Consider the following 25,219-nt stretch of genomic DNA (forward strand, 5'->3'; position numbering starts at 1 on the left):
AAGGTGAAGAGGCTTTTTTGGGTCTTCCCCGAAAGACCTGAAGTGTGAAACATTTCATACTTCCCCAGAATGGAAGTCTGACAGATAGTGAATAGAGGACATTCTTATTCTAGCTGTGTTTAGCTCTAAAGAGTAAATGAGAAGTACTTGTATCAACAGTTCCTCATCTAAGTAGGGGTGATTGAGTACCAGCCTGTCCTACCTAATCAAATGCCCTCTAGAAGTTCCAGCAAGGGAGCCCTTTATCAATGCAGGAGCCAAGGAGTGGTCCTGTGATTGAAAAAGCCTTTTTTTCATTCCTTTGATCTCTGCTGCGTGAGCAGTAAGGTTGGTGGTAGGATCTTAAAAGAGAGAGAAAATTATTGTACAGAGGAATGACTTGAGATTAAACGAAGATGAGGCAGAAGTGTTCTGTGACCTTCTGGTCCTCCACTATCTTTGAAATCTGGTTAATTTCCTGGATATTCTCTTTAAAACAGGCAGGAGACGTTTCCAATTAGTCTCATGCCTCGTGTCTTCATTTTCAAGTGTAAAGTACAAGAACGGGACTTGGTTGGAAATTACGTACTTGGAGTCTTGGTGACGTGGTTGGCCTTGCCTCCTGCTGCAGGTTTGCCTTTGCGCGGTGTGCTGGCGGCCGCTTTGCTGGCAGTGGGTCACTGCCGCCACCGGTGTGTTAGTAAAGGTAGTACCCGGTGTCGTAACACCGAATGCTTCCAGAGGCCGTTTTATGGGGAAATGAGCTGGGTGGTATAGACTTCATGCAATTTCTTTTGAAGGTTCTCTTTTTTTCTTTTTAAATTTTATTTATTTTTGGCTGTGCTCGGTCTTGTTGCTGTGAGGGCTTTTCTCCAGTTGTGGTGAGCACTCTCCTCTCAGGCTGCAGTCAGTGGGCTTCTTTTTTCGATGGTTTGTCTAATTGGGGAGCACAGGCTCTAGGTGCAGGGGCTTCGGTAGCCGTGGAGGCAGGCTCAGTACTTGGGGCTCCGGGGCTCGGGAGCACTGGCGTGGTACTGTGGCCCACGGGCTTAGTCACTGCGGCGTGTGAAACCTTCCCGGAGCAGGGAGTGACTCTGTCTCTCTTGCGTGAGCAGGCGGTTCTTCACCAGTGGGCCACCAGGGAAGCCTCTATGCAACTGTTTTTTTCTTTTTGTTTCTTTGAAATTTGATCATTTATCCTATTTACAAAATATCCGCCTGAAACCTGCAGACGGAATTCAAATTCCAAATAGTTTACATACCTTATTCTACACAGGGGTGTGATTCTGTAATACATTTAATTTGAAATTCAAAGGAAACTTGACTGTTTGGCACTATACATATAGTTTCTTGAACATACCTCGTTTATAGTAAGACATGCCCAAAGAAACTAGATTTCCTAAACAAAGTTATGTTTTGAAATAGTCATAGACTTTTGAATTGCCTTCTGTTTGTGGCATTCTTCCCTCTTTCCAGTTTGTTCTAGTCCAAGGTTAGGTTCCATGGGGTGTACCTTGTTTGAGTTCTGAATAAATCAGGATCTCTGCCAGAACAGCCAGCTTGTGTTGCTAGTTCAGCAGAAAGCCTGAATGCTCTACATATGGTTCCCTCTCTGATGCGCAAGATCACTTTTGTTTCTTAAGCAGACAGGCCTTTTAGTTACTATTCTATACCTTCTCTTGGTCTTAGATTAGTTGTTAATTTGAGTTATGTTGTAGCTTACCCTAAGTCACAGAACTCACATCTTCAGAGTAAATTAGAAATTTAGTATTATATTGTGAAGGTGCAAGCACTTGACTAATTGTAAATCTTACTTGCAGAGTGACAGAGAAAAAGAAATGTTGACCAGGAGACCAGATCTGCTAGGTTGAATAATATTTGACCTGATTATGTTGTAGTACGGTTTGCTGAATTTTTGAATACGATGATGCTGTGTGTGAAAATTTGCAATGAAGAATAAGAAAAATGTATTATTATCAGTGATTTTTAAAAATTATTTTTTTAAATAACTATTTATTTGTGTATTTATTTTTGACGGTGCTGGGTCTTCATGACTGTTCTAGGGCTCTGGTTGCAGCAGGCGGGGCTGCTCTTTGAGGCTAGAGGGCTTCTCACTGCAGAGGCTTCTCTTGTTGCGGAGCACAGGCTCTAGGGCGCTATAATCATGGGTTTTTCTGTTTCTCTTTAAAAGGAAGATCCTTGTTTGTTTCATATGTTTTACAGCTCTGTTATTAGAAGGATGCATATATATGATTGTCATATGTCTTCTGATGAATTAACATTTCTAACATTATCAGATATCTTTATCCTTGGTAATACTCCGTAACTCAGTTTTTACTCCGTCTTATTTATATCAATAATTGTACCGCTTTTCCTGTGTTCATTATATCTGTGTCTTTATATTTAGAACGTGCCCTTTTGAAGACGGTATACTGCTTGGGTTTACTATTTCTTCTATTCTGACTGTCTTTGCCTTTTGGCAAAGGGATATTCCTTACACAATTAATGTAAGTAATGTATGGATTATAGCTAGGTTTGGGTTCACTGTTTTGTTCATTGTTTTCTGTTTGGCTCAACTCATTTGTGCTCCTCTGTCCTTTTATGCGTTCCTTTAGGTTAAGTGAATATTTTGAGTTTTCTGTTTTAATTCCTTCAGGGCATTTAGCTATTCTTTTGTATTTTTCTCCCCCTCTCCTTTATTTTATGTATTTATTTTTATTTTTAAAATTTTTTCTGTGCTGGATCTTCACTGCAAGTAGACTGTCTCTAGCTGTGGGCTTGTGGGGGCCTCTCTTGCTGTGGTGCTCAGGGCTAGCCGTTGTGGCACGGAGGCTGTCTCTGGGCAGGCTCTCTAGTTACTGGATGTGGGATCTTAGTTCCTGGACCAGGGATCAAGCCCATGTCCCTTGCTTTGGAAGGTGGATTTTTAACCACTGGGCATCCAGGGAAGTCCCCATTCTCATTTTTGAAGGATTTTTTTTTTCTTTCAGCCAGTTTTAAAGGTGCTCTTCCATTATCATCTGTCCTCCATTATTTCTGCTGAGAACTCAGCTGTAATTTGAATAATTGTTCCTTATGCATTCTTTGTGCTCTGAATGTTATCAAGATTTTCTCTTTATTTTTGCTTTTCGGTATAAATTCTGCTATGATGAGCATAGGTGTGGTTTAGTTTGAATTTATTCTGATTACTGTTTTCCACCAAATTTGAGAAAATTTCAGTCTATATTCTTTTTTTTTTTTTTTGCTCTATTCATTCTCCTTCCGAGACTACAATTCCACATATGGTAGACTTTGATTTTCTTTTCAGTGTTTTTTCCTGTTTCTTCAGATTGGGTAAGTTCTGTTGATTTTTCATCAGGTTCACTATTTCTCCTATCATCTCCAACCTATGGTAAACCCATCCAAATATTTTTCAGTTCTTATATTAAACTTTTTTGTTCTAGAATTTTTATTTGGTTCTTTTTTTTTTTTTTTTTTTTTAGTGAAGCAAGTTAAGTATTTATTAGGAGGAAAAAGAGTACATACAGTACATCTGGAGAGACACACGGGCAGGCTCAGAAGGAGAGTCCCTGAGTTGCTAGGTTGAGCCCTCATGGCAGTTTGAATTACTTTTATGGGATATTTCTTCTGAGTCTCCTTTGGCCAATCATTCTGATTTGCCTGGTTCACAGGCCATATTTAATATATCTCAGGATCCTCCCATGTGTGCACACACATCTCGTAGCCAAGACGGATCCTATCGAAAAGGCATCTGAGTAGAACATCTATTGACGTGACTCCTCTTTGGCCTCCAAGGAGCCTTTTCTTCACCTGTGTGGTTGAAGATGTCTCTTGACTTTGTGAGTCTGTGCAGGGTCCAGCCTCATCCCTTAATTGTCCTGCTGTTCTTGTCTTGGAGTTTTGATCAGTAGAGAGTAAATTTCCAACTGTTTTACCCTGGGGGGCCCAACAGCCTCCTGCCTCAGGTTGACAATGACAAAAATGGGGGAGCATTCAGAGGAGACATGTTTTCCCCACTCTGTGTGTTCACTGTGGTGAGAGGGGTTCCCCTGACCACACCTGGCCTATTGTTCCACCTCTCATTATTCCCTGGGGAGACCATGAGTTAGTTGGTGGGCAAACGAGAGCCCTCTGTCTGTTCCTTAAATGGGTGGTGCTGGTGTGTCAAAGACTAGCAAAGATTAGTTGGTCTCTCTTCTGCGTCCTCTTCGCCCTAACAGAATGTGCTGTTTGCAGACTCCAGTGTGCTCACAGGTTGTTTCCTCCGAAGTCCAGTCTGGGTTTGGGGAGTCAACAGGCCCATGTGGGCAGTCACTCAAAAGTGCTCCAGTCATAAAGGTGACGGTTCAGCCCATCCACCTCATGCCTTTGCCTTGGCTCTTAACTGGAGGTCTTCTGGAATCTGAGACTGGGCCGCGTGAGCTTTCTGCTGAGTTGGGCTCCTGTTGTGCTTGGCCTCTTCCACGTAGAGGTCGTTTCAGCCAGGTTAAATCCGAGTCACGGCACCATAGATGTCATGCGAGTGTATGTTTCTTGGTTCTTTGTCTCATCACAACAAAGAATTGGAGCAACGGACATTAAAGCCCTCGGCGCATCACAGCTCTCGGGTCTTGGACAAACCGTGTTACAGCTCTTAGGCAAATCAGTGTTACAGCTCCATTTTATTTAGAAGATAGCAGAAGAATCCAAAACTTGAAGAGAAGAGAGTGGAGGAGTGCGTGGGGAGGGAGAAAAAGAGAGAAAGAAAGAGAGAGAGAGAGCACGCACGCATGCATGCGGGAGAGAGAGTCCCTTTATTTGGTTCTTTATTGATGTTTTAATTTAGTTGCTGAGATTCTCAATCTGTTCATTCTTTATAGCCAATTTGTCTTCTAAGTCTTTAAACATATTTATAATGCTGTTTTGTTTTGTGTTTATTCTAGAACAATAAATGCCTTTATTACATGAGCTAGCATAGGAAGGAGGAGGATTTATTTGCCTTTCTGTGCCTTGATTTCCCTCAGATAGAACTCTAGCTCCTTGCCCTCTAGCACGCAGCCATTTGTAGGCCAGATTTGGGCTTCCCTCATCTGCAATGCAGGAGACCCTGGTTTGATTCCTGAGTCAGGAAGATCTGCTGGAGAAGAGATAGGCTACCCACTCCAATAATCTTGGATGGGTAAATCCCGGGTGGCTCAGCTGGTAAAGAATCCACCTGCAATTGGGAGACCTGGGTTTGATCCCTGGGCCAGGAAGATCCCCCTGGAGAAGGGAAAGGCTACCCACTCCAATATTCTGGCCTGGAGAATTCCATGAACTGTATAGTCCATGGGGTCCCAAAGAGTTGAACATGACTGAACGACTTTCACTTTTCACTTTCTGCTTAAAAGACATTACCTTTTGGAGGGGTGCACCTCATATGCATTTGGCATGGGGAAGTTTCCTGACTAGGGATCGAACCTGTGCCCCCTGCTGTGGAAGCACAGAGTCTTAACCACTGGACCGCCAGGGAAGTCAGAGAAACATTACCTTTTAACTGCAGCTTGTATATAATTTTGGACTCAGCTTCTGTTGATTCCTTTGTCCTTGATTGTTGATTATATTTCTTGGGTTCTTTTGCCTATGTATTTTTTACTAAATGCTAGATATTGAATCTAGCTAGATATTTACTAAAGCTAGATACAGATCACTGGGAAAGACCCAGTGCTGGGAAGGATTGAGGGCAAAAGGAGAAGGGGGCAGCAGAGGATGAGATGGTTAGATAGCATCACGGACATGAATCTGAGCAAACTCTGGGAGATAGTGAAGGACAGGGGAGCCTGGTTGCAAAGAGTCAGACATGACTTAACGACTGAGCAACAACAAGATATTGTAGAATTCTGGATTCTACTTAAATTATTAATTGATCACCTTAAACCTGTGGAAGGTTGGTTTTACCCTTTGTTGGGGTAGATCTATTTCAGTTTTGCCCTTAGAGTGAGTTCTCCATTAAGATGTGGCCCTTCTGGGGTTTCAATGGAAAGTTTGAGGTGTTTCAAGCCCCTTTAACTTCAGACTCCAAGTTCTCTTTCTCTGTCACACACAGCAGCAGCAGTTTCTGCTCTGTCTTTTCGGCCCTCGGGGTGTTTTCCACCAGCACTTGGCATTTGCATGCTTGCTTCCGGGATGAACCAAGGAGTTAAGGGGAATTTAAACATGTTTTGGGACCCTTGTGACATCTTTTTTGAGGTTTCCGCTCTTAATTTCCAACTGCTCTGGCAGCTCTGAACTTACCTTTTGATACCTCAAGTCAAGAAGACTTCAGTGTTTTGCTTGAGCTTCACATAGACTGGACAGTGTCCTCTGGGGAAATGCTATATAAAAGTTCCTTATTTCTTTCAAGGATTGAATCCCTTCAGACTCTACCTGCTTTGGACACTCTCTAGTACCATCAATTAGTTATTTTTTTGTATTTTCTTTAGAGTTTACAATTACTGTCTATAGAGTGAGTCTGATACAAGCTGCTGCTGCTAAGTCGCTTCAGTCGTGTCCGACTCTGTGCGACCCCGTAGGCAGCAGCCCACCAGGCTCCCCCATCCCTGGGATTCTCCAGGCAAGAACACTGGAGTGGGTTGCCATTTCCTTCTCCAGTGCATGAGAGTGAAAAGTGAAAGTGAAGTTGCTCAGTCGTTTCCGACTCTTAGCGACCCCATGAACTGTAGCCACCAGGCTCCTCCATCCATGGGATTTTCCAGGCAAGAGCACTGGAGTGGGGTGCCATTGCCTTCTCCGCTAATATAAGCTACTTATTAACAAAACCAGAACATTACCTATTGACTTTTTTTTCTGTTCAAGTATTATAGTTTTTCATTTCTGTAGAAGTTCTTTTTGCTGTTATTATAGTTTTGTTTTCCTTTCCTGTCTTCCCCTTTCGCCTCTTCCTTTCTTTTCCCTGCATATATTTTAAGTGTATCTTATTTCTTAAAAAATAGTAGGCAGTTTATTTATAGTCTGTCTCTGATAATTCCATTTTCTGAAGTCCTCGCAGGTTTATACTCATGGTGCCTTGTTTCCATATGCATTTAGTTATATTTGACTGTCATGTGTTCATTTTCCCTATAGATTTTTGTTTGTTTTTTGGCTACGCCTTGTGGCTTGCAGGATCTTAGTTCCCTTACCAGAGGTTGAACCTGGGCCCTGGGCAGTGAAAAAAGCACGGAGTCTAACCACCAGACCACCAGGGAATCCCCTGTTTTCTCTAGTTTTATTTGTATGACTTCTTTGAGGCCTGGTATGAAGGTGGGCTCCTCCAGAAAGGATTTACATTGCTTCTACCAGGTGCCTAAGGCCATCAGCAGAGTGTCATTAAACTAAATAAAATTCTCAGTATATTCTTTTTTAAAACCATGGGCTTCCCTGGTGGCTCAACAGTAAAGAATCCCCCTGCCAGTGCAGGAGATGCAGGTTTGATTTCTGGGTCAGGAAGATTCCCCTGGAGAAGGAAATGGCAAACTGCTCCAGTATTCTTACCTGGAGAATCCCATAGACAGAGGAGCCTAGTGGGCTACAGTCCAGGGGCTCACAAAAGAGTTGGACACAACTTAGTGACTAAACAAACAAAAAACGGCAAAGTATGAATTTGAGCTGGCCAACTTTCATGAAGACTAATTCTCTGGGCAGTGTTTTTCTCCCTCCTGCTTGGTATTGGTATCTGAGACAGTGTATTTTCCTAGCATTCCACTCAAGGGTGTTCTTTGATTTATCCTTGCCTTAAGACAGAGAGAACTCTTTGGGGTCTTAGCTTTTTAGGGGGTATGCATGAAACTTTTGTTAGACCCTCTACCTTGAATGGGCCCTGAGCTTTTTCTACCATTTTTCATGCCCTGTGAGGTCTGAAAACAGAAGCACAAGTTAATCTGGGTTAGTATATGCTCTCAGAATATGGAAAGCAGCCTGTAGTCACTTTATTTCCCTCTGAGGAGTACTTACCTTCGCTTAGTTTTTTTGGTCTGAGACTTGCTTATGTTTCTCTCGTGGATGCGTGTGAAGTATTAGAATGTCTTGACTTGTTGATAGTGGAAAGGAAATCTAGGTATCTGGCCCAGCATATTATTATTATGTCCTATATGAGAAAGTCTGTTTATCTTATTCTGACCATATAATCTTTTCATTTATAATTTGGCAGATAAGAGAATTTGAACTGAAAGGCCTAGTATAGAAAATATGGAAGTAAAAAGGAGAGATAATTCAAATTCAGAGCTGTCAAAAATAGGGCATATTCCTATTTTGCCCTGTAGTAGTGAAAGGGCCGTAGCAGAGATAGTTGGCTTTAGGCTAATGGAAACTAAGTTTGTACCTTCTCCTCTGGATCTTGGGGTCCTCTTCCAGACTCCCATGACTATGGAAGAATAGAGTTCTGTTTCCTTGGCTGGGTTTCAGTTTGGGGCTGCCCTCAGCTCCTGGATGCCATCCACATTCCTTGCCCTTCCATTGTCAAAGCTAGCAAGAGATAATCTTCCTTTCTGCACAGTCCTTCTCATCCTCTAGCAGCCTGGGTTCAGTAGGAGGTAGAAACCATACAGTAGATGAAACACAGGAAGTTTACTGTAACTGTGCACTGTGACAGAAGAGCAACCATAAGAGAGAAGGGAACTCCGCCCGGCACCTGAGGGCTCAGGGGAGACAAGGACGGGCACAGACAACTTGGAAAGGGTCCAGACCTTGTTGGAGAAGGCATAGTTCAGCCCGCCAAACAGCGGAGAAGTTCATTGGTTTGGCCAGGCTGGGGTTGGCCTGGAGTTGCCGGGCAAGCACTTGGCCACACTCCGGAGCGCAGGCAGGAGAGCGGGCATGGAGATCAGTGACCTGGGTGTGTGTTGGGAATCCTTGCGACCCTATGAGCAGAAGGACCTTGAAGCATGTAGTCCAAGCAGGGGCTCTCTCAACAGGGGTTCCATGTTGAGAGGGCTGCAGAAAGGTTATTTCCAGGCCTTGCCTCTACCTCGAAGAATGACCGGGCCCTGGGCTAGAGCCTTGCAGGTTCCGCCAGGTGGCCTCACACCCACTCCCCCAGCTTCTGGCCCTTGCCTGCCGTGCCCCTCCAGCGCCCTCTGCTGAGGAAGCTTGACATCATGCTCACTTTAAAGGAGAAAAAGGAACTCATTTGTTTACTACAGAGCTCTTATTACAGGGTGCATTACAAGATGACTGGCAATAAATTAATAAGGGGTATATGCACTCCATGTGTCCTTGGTCAGGAAGACGCCTGTCTCTTTTAGGAGCTCACCTGATTAGGTCAAGCCCACTCAGTGATTTCTCTTCCTTTTCTCTTTTTTTAATCGAAACATGGGCTTCCCAGGTGGCTCAGCGGTGAAGAGCTCCCCTGCCAGTGCAGGAGGTGCAGGTTCAATCTCTGGGTCAGGAAGATCCCCTGGAGCAGGAAATGGGAGCCCAGTCCAGTGTTCTTGCCTGGAGGATCCCCTGGCAGACTATAGTTCATGAGGGCACAAAGAGTCAGACACAGCTGAGCACACATACAGTTGATTTCTAGTGTTTTAGGTGTACGGCAAAGTGACTCAGTTATACCTGCACATACATACATTCTTTTTCAGATTATTTTGCATTATAAGTTACTACAAGATGTTGAATGTAGTTTCCTGTGCTATGTATTAATAGTAGTTCCTTGCTGATTATCTATTTTACATATAATAGTGTATATCTGTTAAGCTCTTAATTTATCCCTCTCCTCCTTTCCCCTTTGGTAACCATAAGTTTGTTTTCTGTTTATGAGTTTATTTCTGTTTTGCGAATAAGTTCCTGTGTATAATTTTTTAGATTCCACATATGAGTGATTGTCTGACTTACTTAGTATGATAATTTCTAGGTCCCTCCATGTTGCTGCACATGGCATTATTTCATTCTTTTTTATGGCTGAATAATATTTGTGTGTGTGTGTGTACCACATCTTCTTTATCCATTCATCTGTTGATGGAAATTTCCCTTTCTTAAAGCGAGCTGTATTTTTTTTTTTTTTTTGAGGTATAGTGGATGTATAATATTATGTTTCAGGTGTACAGCATGGTGATTCATAATGTTTAAAGGTTATGTTTCATTTATAGTTATTATAAAATGTTGGCCATATTCCCTGTGTTGTAGAGTACATCCCTGTAGCTAATTTTGTACATAATGGTTTGTATCTCTTAATTCCCTACCTTTGTAATGCCCCTCCCCTCTGCCCTCTTCCCACTGGTAACCACTGTTTTGTTCTCTGTATCTGTGAGTCTGTTTCTGTTTTATATTCACTAGTTTGTTTTATTTTTTAAATTCCACTTGTAAGTGATGCACAGTATTTGTCTTTCCCTGTCAAGGTAGCTGTATCTTACAGCACCATCTAATCATGGTGGTGGTTCTCCCGTTATATCCGCCACCCCGTTTATACAGGTGTATATGCAAGCGGATGGGAATTTGGGGGCACCGTCTTAGACTTCTACCTCCTGCAGACTGGGTGGGGGTGGGAGAGGAGGTGGAGATGAACATGACTCAGTGCTGCCTGAGAAACTCCTCAGTAGAGTAAAATAGGTTGTATTTCATTCTGTGGCTTGAATACAGTTTTAGCTGTCTCGCAGAGAAAGAGAAGAAATGACTAGTATTTATTGAACATCTATTTGTCAGCTACTACAAGAGCACTTTCGTTTATTATTCCTTTGGTTCTTAACATCTTAGGGCAGGGATTATTATCTTCGTTTTACACAGAGGAAAACTGAGGCTCGGGGTTGTAAGCTCAGGTGCCTAGAGTCACTCCACTTATTTTTATTAATATTTATTTATTTGGCCACACCAGGTCTTAGTTGCAACATACAGGATCTTTATTTGTGGCCCGCGAACTCTTAGTTGCGGGCGTGTGGCATCTAGTTCCCTGACCATCCACTAATTTTTGATGTAGTTAAAATTGAATCTAACCCTATCTAATAGTGAATTCCATGCTTTCTAATAGTGTCTAATAACATCACTGCCCTTGAAAGAATTTGCGTCACTGGACTGGAATGAGGGTGTTCGACAGAAGTCATCTCAGTAGAGACAGGGCAAGTCACGTCTCTGCTGCCTCTCAAGGGGCCCTTGCTGCAGGGACCGCGGAAGGGAAGCCCTAGCCCGGCTCCCCTTTTCCCACAGGGAAGCTGAGCCGCTGTCTGCTTTACCTGAGCGTCACTGGGAAATAGCCATGCCTCTGTTCCCTGTTCTCTTATCTGAATGTGGAACAGAAGAACAAAGCAGGATTTTGAGCGAGCTCGGTGCTTTTCTGTGGGGAGGAGGTATTTTGTGCTTGAAGAATTCTAATGACCAAGAGCTGAGCTCATGATCAGTGGCCAGGAGTGTTTGTAGATGAATACCCTATTCCTCTCTCTCCCAAAGCAGGCTCCCACCACTCTTGGTTTGTCTCTCGTAAGTTCCTGAACCCGGGGGTGGAGGCGGAGGCGGGGGTGGGGGCGGGGGCGGGGCCTCTCGACCGAAATTCCTTTTGGCACCCTTCGGGCCGACATTGGAGCGTGGCATTGATAAAGAATTGTGGAATAAAAGAGGAACTCTAAGCTGCCTGATGTGTTTCATCCGTAATGCCCCATGGAAGCAGCCCAGTATCATGGGACTCAGAAGTCCTGGGTTCCCTTTCCAGCTCTTTCCCTGTTCGCCGCGGGAGTATTAAGCTCCCTAGGACATAGTTTCTTCATTGTTAAAATGAGGGAGGTGAACTTGACCTCTGGTCCATTCCAGCGCCACTGTTCTCTGAAAGATGTTACTGCTGTCGCTTCCTCGGTAGTTTGAATCAGCTCAGAAGGTTAGTTACTAGGCTGGACTTCAGGTTGTGGAGACATGTGGTACAGTTTGGGCAAATATGAAGAGTACATTTAGTTCTCTTTTCTTGGACACATGAAGTAATAGATTCATTGGAATATGAGCTCTTTCTCCACCCACTTCCATCAATTCAGAGTGGTTTTTTTTTTTTTTTTTAATCCTTCGAGTTCTCCACTGTGTTTATCAGCTTGAAAGAAAAATCTGAAGTCAGGCAGTAACCAGAAGGGCAGGCACAGAACTCAGCTGGTTACAAGGGAGAAAAATTCCACCACAAAATTTCAAATGAACTGACCTGGGCTGTTTCCCAAGGAATTTTCTTCAACTTTGGTTTGTTGTGGTGGTGATTGTTTTAAGTAAGCTGTTTTGCTTGATTTGAAACATTAAAAATAGTCTGTAAAATTAAATTCAAAAAAGCTTCTGAATACTGATCTGAGCAAGCAGAGGGGACTTCATTCTTGCTTCTGGATATTTCTTTTTTACCTCAGGTACCAAAGGCTCAGTGGTGGACCTCACCAATAGATAGCAGATGGATTCTTTGGTTTTGTTTTGTTTTTTTTATTTTATTTTATTTTTTAAATTTTACAGTATTGTATTAGTTTTGCCAAATATCGAAATGAATCCACCACAGGTATATCTGTGTTCCCCATCCTGAACCCTCCTTCCTCCTCCCTCCCCATGGATTCTTTGTTTCCTTAACTCCCAGACAGTTTAGATTTAGCTAAACCGATGCCTTCTGAACTGCTGTCAGGTAAAGTGTTTCAGAAGGTAACTTTTGTAGTAGGAACATTCATCCTGACCTGATGATGAGTTCAGGAGCTGCTGCCGCTTAATTAGTATCAACCACAGGCGAATCGTCTCATCTCTCTCTTCTGTTTCCTTAACCGTGTTGTGGGAAAATTAAAGGTCATTTGTGAAGTAGAACATGATTTTTTTCTTTAAAGTTCTCTGGCTGTTTATAGCATTCAGTCAGAATCAAGAGGCATTGCTATCCTTCATCGTACAAAGTGCTGGGAGATGGTTGTTTTTTTAAGTATTATACATTTTTGGTAAAGAGAAGAGACAGAGGCGAGGCTCTAACATGTTTTTATTTAGCATTTCTAAGCACTGGCCGTATTTCAGTCTGTCTGAGAGGACGGACACTGTTTGTACTGTCTGCTTCCATTGCCTGCTGGGATCGGGAAAGCCCTGGGTCTGTGTGGAATTTTCCATGACTGTCAGCTCTGCGCTGTTCGTGCTCGCTGTAGCCACAGCTCTCTAGCGTGTCTGCCTGTGTGCCCTCCTCTCTCTTTTTCTCAGAGAGATGGTAAACCTCAGCTACAAGCCCACATGTTTTGTTTGTGTCAAATACTGGAGTTCTAGGGACAGATGAGAGAATCTCCTCTGAATTAACTTTTTGTTTATAAAGTGAGTCAGCTTGAGGTAGCTCTCTTGGCCCAGTGTCCTCAGGTGTCACATTTCCTGTCTCAGAACCGCTTTCTGTTGGGGTGGGGAGGGGAGGGCTGGTCCCTTCTTTCTTTCTGTAGGTAAAGCTGCTAGAGCTGGTGTGTGTAGACTCTTCAGCAGTCTGATGGTCAGGGATCAGCATCAGCTTATTGATCCTTTGATTGGGGGAGTTCTAAAAATTACAGCAAATGGAAGAAAAGAGATCTAACCAGACTGTGGCCTGGTTGCGTTTGGCTACTTCCTCTCTTCTAGGGGAATTTAAAGTCCTAAAATAGCAGATGGAGACTACTGTAGCAGGTTATCTACTTTCTTAGAAAGCAATTCCTAGGATCCCATGCAGACAGGACAGTGATGTCAGATTAGGATGCTGAAATCCATCCTCTAGGATCTGTAGCAGATAGAGTCTGGGCTTGGGTACCAGACGCCCTCCCCGTAAATGAGAGCAATGTATTTCTAATTTAAATAAAAACTCACGTATTTTGAATAGGAATTAAAGGCACTGTGTGTTCTGCTTCATTCTGGGCTCCCCTGTAGCAGTACCTTCCTGGAAAGGCCTTCCTGCGCACTCCATCACAGGAGTACTGCTTCCATCATTCTCTACTTCTTTGCCTCACCGTATTTCCTTCCTGATGCTGTATTCTGTAAGCTTTGCGAGGGCGGTGCCATTTCATTTTCTTCTTGTGTGTGCTGAGGCCACCTTAAATATTTGTTTAATGAAGTAAACCATGGAATGGTTTGAATGGCCAGACGTTAGCCTGCTTTCTTTCTGTTGAGTCGTATGAGTTCTTTATATTTTTTTGATATTAGCCCCTTATCAGATGTATGATTTACTCTTTCTTTTTGTTCTTTGCTTTGGTCTGAGTTCAGTGATTTTCACATTTCACTGGGTAGGTGGGTTCCTGTATCAGATAGAAGACCACTTATTCAGAACTTTGTGAATGGTAGAAGAAAACTTTAAAGTTGGTTTGGGGCTATGTGCTGTTTTCCACTTCTAACCCTGAAGTAAGGACGTAACACCATCATACGTCCTCTGTAATCGAGTCTGATACAGAGGAATACCTTATTACTTCAGATCTGAAGTAAGCAAGGGCAGTTAGAAGCCCATTTGGTTCAGCTCCACTGGGGCCCCACAGATACGTAACACATTTTAGTGGTGATGGTAATGAGAAAAGGCGTGCTCAAGTGGCACATTCGAATTGGGAGATGGTGGGCTGAGATTTAACCCTGGCTGTACCAGTAAAAATGGGTGTGTTGGACTTCCCTGATAGTCCAGTGGTTAAGAATCGCCTGCCAATGCAGGGGACACAGGTTCAATCCCTGGTTTGGGCAGATCCCACATGCCACGGGGCAGTAAGCCCGTGAGCTGCAACCACTGAAGCCCTTGTGCCTGCGAGCACAAGTCGAGAAGCCACTGCGCTGAGAGGCCTGTGCGCCACAAGTGGAGAGCAGCCCCCACTCACAGCAGCGGAGATCCAGGGCAGTCAGTAAATAAATAAATAGATAAAAGATTTTTACAATATGGGTGTGTCATATTGGTTGTGGGTCTTAGCATTTGGAGAATGGATAAAGTAAACTGATTTTTCCTGAACCCAGAAGTTGTGATTTTGACAAACTGAGATGAGGCAAAAACACTCTTGAATGACAGTGTCATATGAATTCAGGAGATCTTGAATACTTGGAAAGGGAATTAACAATATGAGCGAAAAGATCAGAGGCATGCTATGATGAAGCTTCATTCGTGTGTCAATGGTGTATCAAAATGAAGACAGGATTTGGTCTGTGAAGCCTTTTTTTTTTTCCAATAAGATATTCTCCCATTAAACATGATGTGTTTTATGAACTTTAAATGTATTGAAAATATGGTCTGAACAGAATAGATTTAAATTCTACCAAAGCAGTCTCCTCGTCCTAACTTATAATGGTCCTTTTCCAGCATGACTTCACCACTTTTTGTTGTGCTTCCTTCCCCATTATTTTTTAGTTGGCTGATTGCAATTCTGGCCCAACTCAACCCTCTCTTTGGACCACAGTTGAAAAATGAAACCATCTGGTACCTCAAGTATCATTGGCCTTGAGGAAGAAGACCTGCTCACTGGTACTCAGTCATTGAGGTGACTATGCCCTTGACCTTTTCCCATCAGTGTTGTCAGTCGGTCGGCTAGAGTCTGCCTGGACTTTTCCTTCTTTTAACGCTTGGCAAGGGCAGGCTGCTCGGAAAGCAAACACAACTGAATAGCAGAAATATAACTTAGGCCATTCACTCTACCAAAGGATTTATCCACAAGATTTTTAAAAATTGTATTCTTACCCAGAATATTTTTGAATTACTTTTGCATGTGGTCTTTCGGGCACAGATCAGGAACATGACTATTTATACTTGGTATTTCGAGATTCAGCAACTTGAAGTGGCAGACAGATTTTAGATGAAGGGTGTCTCTGAATGCTTTGGCAGAGAGAGACAGATGCGTTTTGAAAATTGGTCTTAAAATTGCAGGTTTCCTGAGCATCAGAGAAGTGAGGAGTGGTGTAGTGGAAAGATTTATTCACTGGCCAAGAGTCAGAAAACTTCTCATGTCATTTGTGCCTCTATCTCCATTTTGTTAAATGGAGGTTAGTGCTAAATGCTTCCCTATATTCAGGTTCAGCTTTTTTGGCAAGCATACTTAAATGGTTCTGTGAACTTCATATTGCCTTATATCAGGAGACACTCAGTGCTTGGCTCTCTGGTCTTTGCCAAGGTGCTGGATTCTGATCCCTCCAGGTGAAGAGGTCTCTGTCAACCTTTATCCAGTGATTTTTACCCATTGATGATCTTAGCCTGCACTGCAGTAGAAATTGCAAAATGGAAATTTTTTACTTCTTTTATTACTCACATATTTGATTAGGTGAAAGATGTCTGTGAAAACAAACTTTTCTTCATCGACTAGGGTTATTTAGTAACCTTGACATATAGATCAGATAAGAAAAGCAGGATATATATTTAATTTTTTCTTTTAATTTTCAGAGTAAGATATTGGTGCCCAAGTTACTTCCAGGGAGTCCAGTGGGGTTTTCTGTTCTTTCCTTTTCAGCTTTCATCAGTTACACACCCATCACCCTCTCAGGCTCAGCTCTGTCCTGGCCCTAAGGGCGCCTGTCTGGGGCTTCTGTGTCCTTGCGCTGCCGGTCTTCGGTAGTTCTATTTCTGGCAACATCAAGGTGTCCCAGACCTCTCTTCTGTTTCTTCACCTGGAATCAGCTTTCCCTCCAGTTGCTTTCTAAATTTCTGACTGAAAGGATCCCTGGTTCATGAGTCAGTCCTCAAGCTTAGTTGACCCTTTTTTCCCCCTAGTGGAAGTAGTATTTTAAAACCATCTGATTGCTGGGTGCATTCATTTCTGGTAGGGTGGGTTGTTACTTCTAAGTCTTTACCATGGACAAAGCCAGAAAGTACACATTTTTATTAAAAAAAAAAAAAAAATCACAAGTTTATGTCAGTATTTCTAATTCACGTGTAACATTACAGGGTTTTTATTTGACTTCTTTGGTTTTATACTTGAATATCATTCACATATGCTGAAAATCTTGGTTCCTGAAGACTAGCTTACTGACTTTGATTATCCAGATGTTATAGGATATATAGGATTTCCTGTGTTTTATAGGACGTATTAAACTATATATTATAGGGTAATCAAAGTGGTAATTAAATAATATAAAGTATTTTTAAAATAACACCAATATATCTACTAACTATAAGGTTATCGAAAGCAGTGTAGAATTTCTTTGCTGCTTTGTTTAAAAAACAAAATGCTATTTTCTGAGGTTACTTGAAATAATTAGTTCATCTGGTGGTTATCATTTCGATATACAATTAGATTTAAATGATTTATTTTGTGTTCGGTTTATAGTAATTTTTTCTTTTTTATTTGCTGCTACTTTGGGAATATGTAGAACATTTCCAGAGTCAAAATTATAAATAAGATAGATTCATAGAAGTCTCTATCCTTGCAGTGTTTCATTGTGCAGAGATAGCACATACATATGTATATGTAGGCATGCATGTCCATCCTCCCTTGACATACACAGGTGTTACAGGGGAGACGTCTTATTACACGTGCTATTCTGTACCTTGCTGTTTTCACTGAAAAATATATCCCAGAGATTGCTCCTCCTATCCATGTATAGAGATCTTCCTCCATTCTTTGTATAGCCATTAATATCCCTTTGGATTATTTCCAGTCTTTTGTTATTATTGATGATAAAGCCACAGTGCCATCCTGCATGTATTTTGTATTTTTGTGTTTTTACCAGTAATCTTTGGATTAGAGTCCTTGAAAATAGAATCTTTGAGTTAAAGGTATGAATTCTACCTCTAAATCTTACTATATTCCCTTCTGTTGGGACTGTACTATTTTTACATTCCCACCAACAGTGTGTGAGAGTGCCCATTTCCTCATAGCTTGAATTTTTGCCATGCTGATAGGTAGGCAGCTTTTTTTTTCTTAGAGTTTTGTCTGCCCAAAGGGGTTTTAATTCCCTTTTAATTAGATTTTCTTTTAATCTGATTCGTATGTGAGAGTCTGTGTGTGTGTAACCTGCCTTTTTTGTTTTTTCCATCAAGTTGTATTTTCTGTCCTTCCTCTTAGCTATACTGACTATGAGGATATTGATTGGGTTTAAAGCTGAGAACCTCAGGCCTCAGAGTGGGATCTAGTTCTAGTGGAGACAGTCACTTAGCTTCCTTTGAGCCTCATTTCCACCTCTTACCATAAGTAAATCGGGCCCTTCTACCCTGAATCACACTGTGTGTGGGGATCTGTTTCATTTGCCCGTTCTTTTCAGTTTCACATGTTTGTAACCCGGTGGATGAATTCCTAACACTTATACTCTGGTTCACAGCACAGACTAACACCGCTTGAAACCCTTAGGTTACAGTTTGTTCCTTTGAAAGCAGAATGCCAGGAAACAGAGCTCGCCAGGCAGCCGTGGCCATGAGCGTCAGGTCGTGCCGATCCCACGTCTAAGGGAGTGATCGTGACAGCACCACAGCTCTAGGCATTTGGAATTATCACACCAGGATCTGATCTCTGCCTAACATTGGAGCAAACAAAACCCTTAAGATAGAACCTCACTTTTCTCTGGTAAAATTCAACGAATGAGCTAAATAAAACCCTTTTAGAACTTTGAACACATCTGGGATGATAAAGGAGTGCAGAAACCAGATTTAGACTTGTCCTCACCTGGTAAGGAAAAAGTATTCAGTTCTGTACGTGACTCTTTAAGAGGCCAGATTTGGACAGTAGGTGTAAGCCAGGCATGGTATTCAGCGAGAAAAATGAGGAACAGTCATGGAAGCTATCGAATACTTTTATACAGATGAAATTGTGTTGATCTCAGACAGGACACTTAGAGACAGCTAGCCAGTCCTTTGTTACTTTAAACACTTTAATTACCATAGTTTGCTTTGATATGTTGATAGACTGAGTTATACCACATTATGTTTATTGGCTGGAAATTTTACTCAGTACTTCAAAGAACAATCCTCAGTCCATCTCTGCCCCCTGCCAATCGAGGCTCTGCCTCTAGAGCCTCGATCCATGAGATACTTATTGGAACTGTCATATCAAGTTTGCTATTTTTCCAATGTCCTATTTTCCTACAAAATTGTGGTGTTGGAGAAGACGTTTGAGAGTCCCTTGGACAGCAAGGAGATCAAACCAGTCCACCCTAAAGGAAATCAACCCTGAATACTCACTGGAAGAACTGATGCTGAAGCTGAAGCTCCAATGCTTTGGCCACCTGATGCAAAAAGCCGACTCGACTCACTGGAAAAGATCCTGATGCTGAGAAAGACTAAAGGCAGGAGGTGAAGGGGGCAACAGAGGATGAGATGGTTGGATGGCATCACCAACTCAATGGACATAAGTTTGAGCAAGCTCTGGGAGATGGTGAGGGACAGGGAAGCCTGACGTGTCCATGGGGTCACAGAGTCAGGCATGACTTATGACTGAAGAGCATTTTCCTGCAGCTTTGGGGATGTGATACTTGTGTAGAGTCTATTCAGAGTGGCTTCAGACCACTGTTCTATAAGCTAGTTAGTTAACTACATCATGGTAATATATTTAGATAAGTCTATATAGTTTACCGCAGTCCTAAAAGGGCAGGCATTCTATTTTATTACAAAGTCTGGACCAGAGAGGAACAGAGTGTTGGTTATTGGGCCTCTGCCCTGAGGGAGCTGCTTTCTTATACATTCCAAAAATATTTGAGTGTCACGAGGTGGATAGCACCGTGATCCACCATGAGTGGGGATTTCAGAAGAATCTGTGGGCTCTAAAGGGGTTCGCAATCTATTGAGAGGTTGGAATTAAGCCATACTTGTGAGAAGTTTAAATAGTTCAAGGTGCTTTATGGTTAAGCCTGTCATAGTCTTCCCTGTCACTTAGGGTCAGAACCCATTTGATTGCTTCTTTCTCTTTTCTCTCCCTTGAATCCAGTTGAGCCTGTTTTACCACTTGTCTGCCTGTCTATTCATTGTTTCTCTTTCTGGGACCCTAATTTCTGAACTGATCCCTGCAACTCTGAATTACTGCAGTGGATGCCTCTGTACTCGGGGTATCTACAAACCACTACCTTGTTTATCTTCCTGATACAGAACTTCCTGGAACACATCACTGCTTGCCCCAGAAACTCAGTAGTTCTATATGAGCAACCGTAGGGCTTTTTTGTAAATCATGAGGTCTCTGATTCTAATGGGTACATGCTGTTTGGAATGCTGTATGTTACGTGTTGTAAGCACAGCTTCAGGGTCACGAAGGTCCCATGCACCACAGAAGATAAGAATGACTGATTTGCAGATTCTGTCTCATTTTCTCACTCAGCGGTTGAGGCCTGCCACATTTGCCCTCAAACCACCTTCGCAGCCTCTCTCTTCACAACTTTCCTCAGTGACCTGCTGGTTCTAGCCACACTATTTTCGTGTTCTCAAGCTAATTAGCCTTCCTTAGCTTTTCCTGCCTCTTACTATGCCCTTCACTAATTCAGAAGGCAAGTTAGTAAACACACGATTCGGTGAGCGTTGTCCTGGTGTCTGGCCCCCACTTGCCCGCTCTCTTCGTTCTTTCTGGTGTTTTCTCTGAATGTCCAGCTTGCAGATCCTTGCGCTGTGTTTCCTGGCCACAGGGCTTCATGGTGATCTCTTCTGTCCTAAGTGTATTTGGCTCTGGAGGTTTTGCCATCCATTCAGTGCATTGCCTTGAATTGTGAAGCACTCATGCCTTTAGTTTGATTAAATACCTCTTGTAGTCAATCTCCTACAATAAAGATATACATTACACATTATAGTAAAGAAGGAATTATTTTGTGAATTTATCTGAAATGAAAAATTAAGGATAAAAATGATATCTATTCTTTGTTTAAAAAAATATATTCACTCATTCTTCTCTGAGCAAATTTCTTGGTTCTAGCCTTAATATTTTTCTGTTGTCTTCATTTTCAATCTTAGCTGAAAGTAGCCTTGTGATTCCTTTATTTTACAAAATGAGAACATAGACCCTTTGGTCGAGTTCCCCAAGATGGCTATTTCATATCAGAGAGACGATTAGAATATATGCTTCTTTAATTCACTCCAAAATCAGACCACAAGTCTGTGCCACTGGACATAATGCTCACTCACATTGATCTTAAACTGGTATCGCTGAGCTTGAGGGAAAATCATCCCCTCTCTCTATGTGGTTTTTCAGAAGTGAAGACTTGTTTTCCTCTTTGTGGTTGTTCATTTGCCCAGAAGGGTCTAAACAATGAGGAAGTTTCACAGTATGCTCTTCATAGAAATTAACACACATGCACAATCTGATTTCACTACTTCAAATATTCTCAAGAAAAATTAATAATCTGCCTGAAACTCAGATCTATGAAGAGGGCTATTCCGCTGGCTTAAGTAGGAGAAGAGAAAAATGATACCAGTTTAGAGGAGAGTTTTTCTGAAGGGCTTCCCTCATGACTCATTGGTAAATCCACCTGCCCAGTGCAGGAGATGTCGGTTCGATCCCTGGATCAGCAAGATCCCCTGGAGGAGGAAATGGCAACCCACTCCAGTATTCTTGTCTGGGAAGTCACATGGACAAAGGAGCCTGGCTGGCTACAGTTCATGGGTTTGCAGAGTCGGACGCTACTGGGTGGCCGAGCACGCACCCAAGGTTTTATGAAGCCGAGGAAGAATCTGGTAGCTCTGGCCATTACCCCTACCTGGCCTGCTCTGGTTGTTTTCCTTAATACATGGTAAAAAAAAAAGCCCTCTAATGACATCTTTAGTTAACTGTTTCCAGTGTGCTGCCCTAGCGGGTCCCCCAGCACTCTGGTGCTTCCCACCATCCAGCACAACTGGCCTACCCAGTTTGCTCCAGGAGGACTTAGCAGCAGTCTCGTGTCTGCTTCCAGGCACCTTGGCCCCGGGGCTTTGGGAAACCTATTGTTTAATCACCCCGCACTGTGGATTCTCCTGGATGTGCCCACTGGTTTGGAAAATCTCAAGGGTCCATCTGGTCTACCTATGGGTTTTTCAGCCTTCAATCTTTGTCAGATTTGCCTGCCACAACCACACCTCATCTGAATTTTAACTAGCCCTTCACTCCACCTGCACCTAAATCAACCTCTTGTTTTAGGTTTATCTAAATAAACAGCTTGTTTTCCCACTAACTCAGTGCTTGTGTGGAAATTACCTCTTAAAGACACTATTTGTTTAATTTTCTTTTCCTTTTTTTAATTTCAAAAGTAAGCATATGTGACTTTATAAAACATCAAATCAGCTTTACGTGAAGGAGTTCATGAGACCACTGTGTGAAGATACCTATTTTAAATGCTTGCTAGCTCTGCAAAGGTGGTGTTGCAGCTTTAAACTTCTAGAAAAATTCTCCTTTGTCACCTACACTTGGGGTGGCAAGAATGGTGAGCCATCTCGAGTACTAAGCAGCCTGCTGTTGAGGAGTTTGACATAGGGAAAGCCTGTCCGCCTGTGGGAGCCTGGCTTCCTTGTTGTTGGAGGAGAAGTGCATATACAGGTTCTTGAAGGCCAAGTGAACTTGTCAGACCCCAGTGCGATTGGTTTCAGTCACCTCCACTCTTCCTGCTTTCCAGAACACTGTCAACCAGGACTTGGGCTCCTCGGTTTAGCGTTGTCCTTGGTAACTGGACTTCTTGTCACAGCCTTGCCGGAACCTTGCGTTTTAACTAAGCCCACTTTCATGCAGACATTTATGGAGCACCTGTATATAGGGTTGGCCAAAAAGTTTGTTTGGATTTTTCCACACTATCTTACAGAAAAACACGAACAGACCTTTTGGCCAACACAATATTTGAAATGAGAGCCTGGTTGACTTTCTCGGTGTTACCCTTTTGCTCTCCTGAGGATGGTGGAAAGGCCCAGTTACTGGAACGGTTTTGTTTTGCAGGTCACGGAGAGAACTCCTCTAGATGTAAAATCACCTCAGTACCCAGACCACCTCCTTGACGTGCCCACTGTGGCCACCAGCTGCCTTAAACGTTCACCCACATTTGAGTGCCTTTTTCTACAATGCTGTGTTTTTTTCCTGTCACCTTTTTTACACTTTGAATGATGTGCCTCTTTAAGCTAAACTGTGCTGCCTCTGTAAAATCTTTATGTACTCTTCCGAGATGGAAAGTGCTGGTCTTCTGAGAAATACTGTTACTCTCTCCTTGGAACCGATGGATTGGAAGATGGCTCCTGCCTGCTCACAACATGAGAATCAGCGGAGTGTTTAAAAAACTGTTACATGACAATAAGTCTCCAGGGGGGCAGTCAGTAGGAGAACACATTTTCCAGGGAAAGTCTGACCCACAGAATTATACCAAAGTATTTTCGGGTTGAATTTCTTATTTCTGCCATCTGTTGGAATAAATTATTTTTCTGCTTTCTGTGGAAACCTGGTTTTTGTGTTTGTTAAATAAGCTCATTTCTATCTCTAGATAAGGCCTTTCTGAAAAGTGATTTTGTACTTCCAAATTTAGCTTGGATGGATCAACCTGGTTGTGTAGTTTGAGATGACTGAGGAATCTGGTAAGTACGCTTCTAACCAGCCAATAAGCATCTCAGTGCTTGCTGTAGCCACTGGAGGAGTCAAAGAAGTGGATATTGGGTCCCTGCAAATTCAAGAGCTGGAAGGCTACTGGGAGGTAAGGTTGGTCTACATAGAACTAGAGATCAAGGCCGCGTTTCACCACTGTCCATAAACACGTAGTCGAGATGCTGAGCAGGTAGAGGGGCAGTACCAGCCACAGGGACAAACCAGAACCAGCAGCTCCTTGTACCATTCTCTGTCGGAAATGGGACGGAACAGTCACGTGGTTAAGGAGCCTGGGATAGGGGCAGCGTTGTGTGTTTTAGCAGTGGGCATCTCAATACTTCAGTAACTTGGGGACTATATTAGATTTAAGAAATTAAAAATGAAAATGGATCTAAATTTTCACCGACTCATGGCTCTTTGACAGCCAGCCAAGAATGGATTTCCTGTTTTGCAGTTTGTACTTTTCTTTTCCTCCTAAACTATCTGAACTCATTGCTTTGCTATTCTTATGACCAAAGAGCGTTTCAAGTTGATGTGACCCTCCTGCTTTCATTTCTTTCTTTTCCTTCTTTTCTTTCATTTTGAACAGTTTTCCCTAAGAGGCAACTCCATCCTTTACATTTGCAGCAAACAGGCTCCTTTAGGTAATTTCATGGCATCCAGAAAACACTGAAGATATGATGTCGAAGGACCATAGTAATACCTGCTACCCCGTCATTTTATTATAAATAAGGAATCTCAGCCCAGACAAGGAGGGTTGCCTGCCCGGTTTAAGGGAGCCGGTCAGCGGCAGACAAAGGAGGAGATGCATGTTTTCTCATTTCCACTCTAGAGCACTGTTTCCTTGCTCCCGGCCTCTCAGTGCTCCACTGGCCAGGAGCCTACTCTGGGGCTTGGGTGGGAGGGAAGAATTCTGCCTTTGTGGATGACCAAGCTGTCTCCCATCAGAGCAACTTATTTGACCCTTCATTGTTATTTGTCATCTAAGAAAGCAATGCTGGTGGTCACTGTGGGCACATAAAAGGATGCCACAGTCTTGGAGCCCTGATCATGGTTGGGGGCGTGCGACCTGTGAGCAGCTGTATAACCATTCTTTGAGTCAGGCCCTACTGCCCAGTGTTACTGGTGGTCAGTCTGAAACCTTTCGAGCTCCCACCCCGGCCTGCTTCCCAGCAGACCACCATGAGTTTGAAGCTGAGCCTCCCGTTGTCCCTGGCGTGATGCTTTCGTTGAGTGGTGCCTTTGCTGTCCTGACTTGAGCACGGCGTGAGCTGTAGGAGCCTCCATGGGTCCAGCACAGCTGGGCTGTAGCGTCCGTGCAGCTCTTGGGAGGGGGGGTCTTCTCATTCACGATCATGGTTGGACGCATTTCCAATTTAATGGCATAGTTGAAGGCGGAGGTCATGACCCTGGCTGATCAAGGTCCCTGAGTTCTGCCTTGTTCTGTCACTTTGTATAAATCCATTTTTGTACTTCTGGAGGTTAGACATTAATGGGGCAAGCTGGATTACATTGCTCTTTGCGTTCGGGCTTGCTTGCCATTTGGTGTGATTCAGTTCCTACAGAGAGAGGTAAGGAGGATTCGTGTGTCGCTTGCACTCACAGCAGGGATGTGAGCACTGAAGGGACTGCAGTGTGCCAGGGAGGTTTGGAAAATCCTGCTCAGAAAGCTCTCAGGGAAGGTAAAGGCCCTAATAAGGCAGCAGCTCAGGCCTGAACCTAGAGGACTTTCTCCAAACCAAAGCCCTACTGAAGCCTCAGCATAGAGCCTATGATGAAGAAAGGAACTCGCTTCCTAGCCAGATTGGGGATCAGAGACACCTCCTTCCCACACCCTACCCCATCTCAAATCTACCCTCACCTCTCACTGAAAGACAGATTTTAAGCCCTTAACAACCAGGTTCTGTGACTCTGTCACCACCCAGATGTAT

The 25,219-nt window shown here is 43.0% G+C and overlaps 1 protein-coding gene across 1 annotated transcript in view; it reads left to right on the top strand.

The window, feature by feature from the left end:
- The window catches only part of ATP6V0E1 (ATPase H+ transporting V0 subunit e1), a 31,448-nt gene extending 8,301 nt beyond the window's left edge, over positions 1–23,147 (top strand). The window contains exons 3-4 of the mRNA XM_006058701.4: positions 15,209–15,338; positions 22,656–23,147. Of these exons, the coding sequence (XP_006058763.1) occupies positions 15,209–15,302 (94 nt within the window). The 3' untranslated portion in view covers positions 15,303–15,338; positions 22,656–23,147. The remainder of the gene's footprint in view (positions 1–15,208; positions 15,339–22,655) is intronic.
- Positions 23,148–25,219: the final 2,072 nt, after the last annotated feature.

Source organism: Bubalus bubalis, chromosome 19 (genome assembly GCF_019923935.1).
Source record: "Bubalus bubalis isolate 160015118507 breed Murrah chromosome 19, NDDB_SH_1, whole genome shotgun sequence".
In the NCBI taxonomy this organism is placed as follows: Eukaryota; Metazoa; Chordata; class Mammalia; order Artiodactyla; family Bovidae; genus Bubalus; species Bubalus bubalis.